The sequence below is a fragment of the Cygnus atratus genome, chromosome 6, assembly GCF_013377495.2.
Source record: "Cygnus atratus isolate AKBS03 ecotype Queensland, Australia chromosome 6, CAtr_DNAZoo_HiC_assembly, whole genome shotgun sequence".
Taxonomy (NCBI): domain Eukaryota; kingdom Metazoa; phylum Chordata; class Aves; order Anseriformes; family Anatidae; genus Cygnus; species Cygnus atratus.
In genome coordinates this window covers 36190483-36200514 of record NC_066367.1, presented here as the reverse complement: position 1 = coordinate 36200514, position 10032 = coordinate 36190483, and the positions used below count along the sequence as shown (strand labels likewise).

The 10032-nt window shown below is 39.3% G+C and overlaps 1 protein-coding gene across 1 annotated transcript in view; it reads right to left on the bottom strand.

The window, feature by feature from the left end:
* Positions 1-536: 536 nt before the first annotated feature.
* ARHGAP15 (Rho GTPase activating protein 15) overlaps positions 537-10032 on the bottom strand; it is a 313229-nt gene continuing 303733 nt past the window's right edge. The window contains exon 13 of the mRNA XM_035556046.2: positions 537-1701. Within this exon, the coding sequence (XP_035411939.1) occupies positions 1518-1701 (184 nt within the window). The 3' untranslated portion in view covers positions 537-1517. The remainder of the gene's footprint in view (positions 1702-10032) is intronic.

The following is a 10032-nucleotide window of genomic DNA, read 5'->3' as shown; positions in this document are numbered from 1 at the left end:
TTTTTTTGGACATTCCAGTCCGTGGGAGGTCAGAAAATATCATGGGGCCAGTGGGTTCAAACGCTTTTTATGTTTTCTTGGTGGTATTTTCTGCCCATTTTAGTACCTGATGAAAGAGCCTGGTCTTGGTTAATGATCAAGCCTCATTATGTATTTTTTCCATAAATGACTGCTCTGAGGAGCAACCTTTCCTGAATAACACGGTATTTTGTAAAATGATGCTAAGTAAAACTGGAGTAATCCATGATCTGCTGAGGTGATACTGAAGACATATCTCTTGTGCACAGCAGACCTATGCATTAATCCTATGTTTTGGGGTCTTTAATTGCTTTAAATATTTGCTTCTAGATCTGTGTTTCACACATCTTATTTACATGGTTTATTTTTCATTTTGTGAACAAATCGATAACCAGACAGACTCTTTACCACACTGGATTAGTTTTATTTATTCTCTTTGAACTTGATTAAAAAGCTGTCAAACATAAGTCTACATTTTATCAGCAGAATACTTTTACAAAACAGGGTAGGAGATGTGTATAGCTGGAAACATACATTTCAAAATGAAACAATATTTGATATATTCTAGACAGTTACCCTTTTGTTTATCCATGACAACTGAAACTAACCATCAAATGCATAAATTGATTCAAGTCTAGCCAAGTAATCCTAAGGGCATATGAAAAGGCTTTTTTTAAAGTTCTTTCTAGATGAATTTAATGTAGTTCACCAATAAAGCATCCTCAGGAGCACAATACAAATGCTACAGAACATGAGATAGCTGGGGAAAGCGGGCAGATGTACAGTGTGATGAAGAATCAAAATGGATGTTACATTAAAATGAGCAGTCATGCAATGTCTTCATTTCATGTACTGCATTTAAGTAAAAACGCCAAAGTTCCAATTTCTTTTTTTTTTTTTTAGGCACTGTTATGCAAATAGTGAGAGACCGTTGTTTTTTTTCTTCTTTTTCTTTTTTTTTTTTTTTCATAATTTGTTTAAATGTATTAAATGCATTCCTTTTTAGAACTCCTGGAGTAGGGGAATTGTTTACGTATCATGTCTTTAACTTTCAGTACATATCAAAGAGAAAGGTAAATTATACTTGGATTACCTAGATAAAATGTGGTATCTGTATTAATTTGTTGCTTTTTATTCCATTTTCCACCAGTCTCCTCAATTACCATTTGTCTTTCTGTGCCATTGCATATGTTGGTAAACAGCATTTTCTGTGGTCCGTGGCCATATGCTGTATGCTCAGCTTGCAAAAAAAATGACACTTGGAGTGCTAGCATAATGAAACTCTCAAAGGGTTAATGCAGAATACATATAGGCAAATGTTGACAATATTTTTTATTCCAATGTTTGAAAATTAAACACAAAATCATCATTAAGTTTTCACAAAATGAGGCATCTGTCACTTGAAAGAAAAAGAAATATTTCAGAAATATGTTTACAGAAATGTAAAAATATTAGACATCAAGACAGATGTGAACGTTTTCAATAACAGGCCCTGTCTGTCAGTCTTCCTCAGAGACGAAGATCTTGCTGTACTCACTCAACATAAGTTCAACTATCTGGTTTTGGTACAGCATGTGGACTGCCATGTTCCCTGTCTCCTTTTCAGGTCTAAGGAGTGTTGGTCCAAACACAATTCCTAAGCTTTGTGTTGACATAAGATTCACGGATTCCTTGGCTGCTATCCTGTTGACGAAAGGAAAGAATTGGTTAAAAAAGAGGGATGTCAAAGGAGTCGCTATTGCATTAGAAGTATACAGAGGCACTTTCCATTTTTTTTTTTTTTTTACTGATTCTCCTACCATGGATGTTTGGTTGGTTGAGTTAGCAGAAAGGAAGAAAAGAGGGAGGGAAGGGATGACTTCTGCCAACCTGATGAGCAATGAAAGGAGATGGAGGTCTAAAGCTCAGCCTACAATTCACTTATATCAGGGTACTGTTGGCTGCTGCTTTCCGGTGACTGAGCATTAGTTCATGTGTGTGCTGTAAGGGAAAAATTTCTGACCTCATACATTTAAATACCGAAAATAGGGGGTGCCCTATATGTTAATCAATACACTGAATCAAGCACTGTTGGTGCTGACAGTTTTGGTGGCTTCAGGGAGAAGCCTCCCTGCTTCTTGTAGCATGGTCTCCTGCACTGAAAGAGTTGGGTAAATATAAAAGGACCCTTAATATAAAGCTCATATGAAACACATTCCTTCTGCTAATTTAAATGCAATAAAGTTAGTATGCTCTGAAATGGATTGTGAAATTTATATAACTAAAGACTTTTGCATGCCTTATCCTGACACAAAGTTTCTTAAGAGACACTGAGACCACATGCCTTAATGGGATGACTTAGAAAATAATGGTAAGGATTATAACCTTTGATATCTTTATTACCCACAAATTATGAGAGGGGGACCATTATTATTAAAAGTTGATCTTTTGTCTGTATTAAGACTTAATATTCTTGTGGAAATGACATTAAGGATTGAGAAGTCTGGTCTAAGAACAATATAGGTTTAATGGATGGAGTTTAGGTAGGCAGTTTTGCATAAATCTCTGCAGCGGTGAGTATGAACTAAGTAGAAATCCATTTCCTTCCATCCTCCAGAATATATAAAATATCCTAGGCTGGAAAGACTAGTAAATGAAGATACGTATTTTACAAATAAATTACACAGCTTTACAAGGATTGTGAACTAAATGTAACGTTAATATGTAAATGTTTGAATTTATGGCTGCTTCCCTAACTGGTTAGTTTTAACTCAGATATTTCAAGTGTACAGTTGAAGCCAAGTCCTGCTTTCCACCTTCTCACCCTATTTGTCACTCATTCACCTTTTTAAAGTCCAGAAAGCAATTTAAAAATCATCATAACTGTCTCTGTTTTGCTATACCTATTACTGAATTGACAGCAATCTTAACTGTAAGTGAAAGAAACTTCATAACGCTTGGGTTCAGGCACTTAAAAAAAGGTTTCTTTCATGTTCGTGGGCGTTCGTTGCACAGCAAAGAGTATCTTCTTGTGGATTTCTGCCAATCTTGTCATTTACCACATTCCTTGAACATTGATGCTCATGGATTTTTCCATATTTAAATAGGAAACATTACTGAGTTCTGCCTCATGCTTGTAACCGTGGTGTCCATTGCACAAAACACTCTCCATATGGCACTAATCAGATTGGCTTAATTATTTGTTTCTTAAAATATAGCATCTTTACTATAAATTAAAAAATAATTATGTTTCCTCTGTGGTAAGATTAACATATCATCACTTAGGAATCCAGAAAGTCTCAAAAGTTAGTAGTTTTGTTGCCAAATGACTGTGTGGGCTTCTGATGGACGTCACACATATTTATCACAATTAAAAAAGTTTGTCACAGGGATGGCAAGGTTATTTTCCTCAATGCTACTTATGCAGAAGGACATACATGGAGTTTGAGGTGTCCTCGTGAGAAGGACTTGTTTTTGTTGAGCTTGTTACATGCTAGAAGTTGGAAACCTTATAAAATATTTGCAGACGACGTTGGGCATAGGTAGAGATGTTAGTTCACCAGGGAAAAAATCCTATTCAGCAGCTCTATGGTTTTGCAATGAGGTGGTGTTGACAATGGACAGCATCAATGAAGCTGGATCAGAAAGACTTTGCAGGGAGCAGGAGGCCATGGACCATGGATGAGCAGAATCAGGGTAAAGAATGGTCGTGGTGGGGTGGGAAAAGGGCTTGATAAAGTGAAAGGAGAGGAAGGATCTGATTACGTCCTTCTGTAAAATTTGGAGCAAGATCATAGCATCACCTAGGTTGGAAAAGACCTTCCAGATCATCAAGTCCAACCGTCAACATGTTATTTCTGATGTGAATACAGAAAATGGAAGATGAATAGCCAATCCCTCTGCCCTTGCCTGCCATCTTCTGAAGCAGAATAATTCCCTTTGCTTTCCCTGGAGATGCAATCCTGCACACAAAGACCTGTTTGAGTGGAGTTGGTCTGCAATCACTCAGCTCTCAGGAGGTGAGGGTATGGCATGAAGCATGATGTTCATGGTGTGCATTGGCGATGGAGAGGAACCTATTGTGGTGCGCTGACATGGAGCATGGCACTGAAAAAATCCACACTTACAGGGAGGCAGTAAGTCTAACATTAGTTTAATAATTATTATATGGACAAAATCTCTTGAAAATTCTTCAGGTTTTCTATCTATTCTTGCAGTTGTACTTGTTTTGATGACCATAACAACAAAAAATTCTAAGCCAAGAAAACAGAATTACTTTTCAGGAAAGTCTCAGTAGTTAAATGATTTGTGGCAAAATACAGCTACTGGAGGGAAAGAAAGAAGGAATTCAATCCAGCCTGAAGAAAATAATTACGACTTTGGGACCTTATGCCATTTTAAATTACAAATATTTACCAATGAAATTCCATAACTGATGTTTTTTTCATCTGTCCACACAAGGAAAAAAGTCAAAGCAAAACAAAAACAAATATACACAATTTAAGCTGTTACTGTAGCTACTAAGTGAAACTCAGTTGTTAAAAGGGAAAAACCTTAAAAAATGGGCAAGAATTTCTTTTTCTGGCACAAAAAAGAACAGAAAGAGTAACACACCGCTTAGAACATAAAAAGGAAAAGGAAATGCCAGAGCTACGTTTTGTCAAGCCTAACTGAAAGGAGCAATGATCTATCAATTTAAGATTATTTTAGAAACAATCTGTAATCCAGGCCTACAGATGTTGGAACCACATCAAGAAATTGCTGGGCATTATGGTGTGCAAGATTTTTTTCCCCAAAAATAAACAAACCAAATTGCTAAATTCAAGAATGGTGTAAGTCCTTAAAGATCACTAGTCAGGCGATATACAGAAAATACAGGTCTCATTATTAATAGTAATGAAATTAATGATGTATTAAAACAGCAGAAGTGTCTGATAGAAGGGCTCTAGTATCAATGGCAGATATATAAGCAAAAATACTTTATGCTTTGGCTGTTGCTAAGGCAACTGTAAGCTGGAAAGCGTGCAACCGAGAGCAGGGCAACCCTACAGCTGTGAGGGTCATGGTATGGTGAGTTTGGCTCTCCAGTTTCATTAAACCTACACTTTTCAAACTCTCTAAATAAAATCATTATTAATTTTGACATTCGGAAAGCACACAGGATTATTACTTCAAACATACTAGGTGTTATGAAATGTTCTTCAACCATTTCTGTTCTGTAGAAACTACCAAAGAGAGGAAAGCATGTCAGTGGTGGCTCTGATTCCTCACCATTTTAATGTTCCTACTGCACATAAATAAAATATTCTATATTCTATAAAGGTGTCTTTAGGGAGGAAAACCCCAATTCAAATGGAACTGTCTTACTATAAGCTGGAGAGCGTTTGAGGACAGAGCTGTCTTTTGCCAGATGAGAGGAGAACCGTTCCCTCCTACCTTCTTAGCCTTTTCCAGCTCACGAGGATTTGTTTGCTTAATGTTTGGGGCATTTCTACCCTTAGTAGAAACATTTTTAGACATGCATAGTACTCTTATACTCTTTAACTGCTCTAAATTATGTTCAAGGTTAACTTTTAAATAAGACGATCATGCTGCTCTTCCATGAACTAGAAATATTGCCTACGACTGAAGAGCAACACACTACAAAATGAGGGGATCAGAAAAGTAAGAAAGGATCATCTGGTAAAATACTATGGACCAGAATGGCAGTGTACGAAATGCAGTCCTCTGGAGTCAGCAGAGAACCAAGAGATAAAAGTAGGTTTTCATCTTACCGGAACTTTGACCACCAGCATTCTGCACCACATTTGGTTTAACTATAGAAATCACTGTCCTGAGAGAACAAAACCAAGATCTAAACAGAGGCCAAGAAAGATTAAAGATACATGGGGATAAAGAACACTCCCCAGAAAGGAGAAACTACGTATTTGTGACATCCATCTTCTTGGCATAGCAAATAAGCCTACAGAATAGGAACAGACTGCCCTAGTGCTAGGAACCAGTGTCACAGCTCACCCAGGTGGAGAGTTGGGCTGGTTTGAGACATAAATTCCTGTGCCCTGCCTCAATGGGCCAAAGTCTGCGTGTTCCATTGATTCTCTCTACCAATGATTATCCTCAAATTAGCTAATACCCGTTTCCTATAGATAGTCAGTGGTAAGCAGATGTAATGTTTCAGCTTCAGGACTCTGCCTGGGGATGGCTCAGCTGCCTTCTTGGCTGAGTTTACTCACCTTGAATATAGCTCCTCTAACAGATCTTTTCACTGCACTGCTACTTTATGTGGTAGTTTTCTGACTTTTGCAGAGCTCCTGATCAATTTGAACTTGCTAAAATATGACTCTTATGATGAACAACGTTTAGCTCAACATTTTATGCTCCTCTCCTTCCCAAAAGCCGGTTCACGGGATTTAAAAAACAACAGGTATTACATACTTCGCTTTAGTGACAAGACATTTGGGGAGAAATCATCCAAGCTTGAAATAAAATCTTTATTGAAAGCAATTCTACATCCATGCCAGTCAGATACATTGTATGATCAGAAGAGATGTCCCAGGGGAAAGCTTGGCGCAGTAGACAGGGTTGATTACTTGGACCTCCTGTCAGTTCTTAACTCACTGACAATGGCTGAGACATTCAGTACAACTTTGTTTCCTTTATTTGGAAGTAAAGTTAATATACTTACCTTAACTGTGCCAAATGTACTGGAAAATAACCTGATAATAAAACGTACCATCCTACTAAGTGATAATGTCTGTGTGTGTATAAGCACATTTTGGCAGGGCTTGTGCAGACAGGTTTTTCAGTGTTAGAAAAGAAGCCCAAGTACAAAATGATGCACAGATAATCCATTAGGTTTCTTCTGAGTGTACTATTTTTCCTTGTAAGTCCTGCTACATACTTTCCTGAGACACAACATATTACTGCAGCATCATTGTCTATTGTAAACTTATTTGAATTCAGCTATAGGGGTTGTTCTTTGTGTAAAACTTAAGTGTTTTGGGGTACTAAAAAGACAACTGAACTACAAAATTTGGCTTTGACAGTGATCCTAAGCCACAAGCAATAGGTGGCATTTTATAACAGGTCACAGCCTTGCAGAAATATCAATGTCCTGAGAACACACTGCTGCCAGCTTAGGACGGACACCAAAATGCATCTACTGTGGAGGAAGAGTTCATGGCTTGTGCACTTCTTAACCCCATCTTGAGAGACTCACTGAAATAATCAGTGGTTAAGTGAGCCCCTGATACCATAAGCTCTACTTAGGCAAACTGTTCAATTCATTGCACTGCAATGTAGATAAATGTAAAATTTAGTAATAAATTGGGATTCTTGATATTTTATGAATGCAAACTAAACCTCATTATTATTTATGTCCTGGCTTTATGGATGATTTGCTCAGTCGTATTACGGTGGTATTCACCAGCTGATGAAGCTAAGGAAAAGCAAACATTATCAGTTGAATTCCTGGCTTGTTTGTGAAATCTGTATATTATGTGTGTGTGTAGAGGGGCTTTATGTGTGTAACTACAACCTGAGGTTGGTGCTTATTGTGGAGTTCAAAACTCCACAATGTCCGTCCTTTTCAGACTGTGCCATGGGGTTTCCTCCACAACAAGTGTACTGAATGCAGAGATCACAGTGCATTAATAGAGTTTTAAGCTATTTTCTTCTGCTGGTGTAAAATGCAAAGGCACTTTAAATTCCTGTTTCCTCCACAGGTTGAATTTGGAACAATAGCGATCTGAGACTGGAAACAGAGAAAGCAGGTCATGGTGTATGATACGTTACGAGAGGGGTCAGAAATAGTTCAGACATACTTAAGAGCTTGCTTTTGCTGAAAATAGCCTCGATGGCTCCTGGCCTACAGAAACTCCATAGGCTTCCTGTGCTCTGCAGCTGTGGGTTCATATTACATTTCTTTGGGAAAAATCCCTTCCCTTCAGTTGCTCTGGGACACAAGAATGAGCGCTCGATGCTGTCTTCTTCTGCAGACTGGCCTTTAAATCTGACCGTTGGGTGGCTATATTTAGTGTCTGGACAGCTGACAGGGACCCGCTGGAGAAGGGGCTTCCTCAGGGGATCCCCCGCATATCGTACAGCATGAGCCCTCCCTGGACGAACTGCCTTGGAGTCCAGCCTGAAACAAAAATCATAACTAAACTAGCTCCGAAGATTGGTTCACAGTTGGCTGAATAGACTCTGAAAAGCTGAAGAAAAGCATTTATTCTGGCTTACCCTGGTTTAATAAGAAAACAGTTTAAAATAAAGACTTTTCACCATTGGGTGAACTTTGCTACCTGTGTGACCTGCTTTCTGAAGAGCATGCGTGCTCACACCTCCCGGAGTACCCGTCTTGTGGAGAAAGTCTTCATTTTCCAGGTGACTCAGGCCAAGATCTAAAAACACATTTGGGTGTCTGAAGTGATGCAGGCAGAACGTGGGGGCCTGGCTCAAGAATGTGCTTTGGAAGAGGTCCCATTGCTGCCTCCACACCCAGCTGTGGTCATACAAAGAGGACAGGGTGACTCAGTGCCTGCCTTGTGCCAAAGAAGGCCTCAAAACCACACGTGCTTCCTACCTTCCTTGTATAGCCCCATCAGGGAGCCCAAAGAAGAGAGAAGCATGGGTCAGATGCATTCTCCAGTTGTGTGTTAATCAATAATTGCATCTTGCCAAGTACATGAACAGTTCTGGGAACAGAAAGCAGGGCCAGCACTGCCATGCTAACAGATGCGCTCATTACAAGTTAGCAATTCCTGCCAGGGATTCTGCTGTCTCCTGGGCTTAGGACTATGCCATGTGCTCAAGTTCATGTCTCGATGAGGTGCCCTTTTTCCTCAGAGGCCCATAACTCAGGTCTACTCAGACTGCTCTAGGATACAGGCTTGTAGAGCGTAGTGGTGTTTGTACCATAACACTGAATGTCTCTGGGCATCCTGTCCCAGGTCTGTGGAGAAATATCGATCTGAACCCTCATTTGCTTCTCAGTCTCTGGTTCATCTCCTTTTTTTCTGGCCATTTTCTGAAGAAACTCCTGGTATGTGACTATGAGAGGATGGATACATCCCCATGTCTCCCTTTTGGAAGACCGACCAGCTGGGTGACACGCTAAGTTCTTCCATTCACTGACAAGCAGCACAACGCCCTCTCAGTTTACCCCGGTTCTTAATTTTTTTTTTGTGACTGACTGCAAACTGGTTCTGACTAATGCTCGTGAGACTGGAGGGAGGAGGAGAGCTGGCCAGCCCGTGCTACCACGGTGGAAGTTGCCATCAAGCCTGCAGCTTGCCTCTTTGGGGACAGCCACTTCGTAGGAGCCAGCTGAGGGCCATGAACTTTCCTAAGGAGCATCTCAGACTCCAGCTGCAGCTCTGCTCACAAAGCATTCGTTTTTGCCTTCTCTGGGACCCGTGTAGCAGCATATATATCTCAAACAACAGCGAGCCCCTCTCTAAAGCCACACCACCACTGCAAGCACGAGTCTCTCCCTAGGGAGAGGATGGGAGAGAACAAAACCACCCGGGACAGATGTTAGGCAGATGCTAATGCACTTCTTAGAGGTGTTTGGAAAGTGGAGTGATAAAGGCAGTGTGAGACTAGATAGAATAATATATGTTCAGATGGAAATATAATGCATAGACCCCTTTACTGTATTTTTGGCTGATGATGTAACTTCTGCTATGTTTTTTTAATTCTATTTCCTTTTTTTTTTCTTTTTTCTTTTTTCTGCAGAGCTACCAGCTTCTTGTAAAACACAACCTGTCAGAGGTCCTGGCTCTGCTTGCTTTTGTGGCCTGTGTAGCTCAGAAGGCAACAGATAGTCTTATATGAATAAATACATATTTAACTTTTAAGATTGCTTATTTTTATTTTTTTTTAATTCAAGAATGCCTTAAGCTACATTTCCTTGTAATATTAAAAATAAAAAGCAGTTAGTAACAATCTCCCTTAAATCAAGAATTATAAATATAGAACCTTTATCATCGGCACAGCACATCCAAAAATGTCTTTGTAAAGTAAATCAAATTA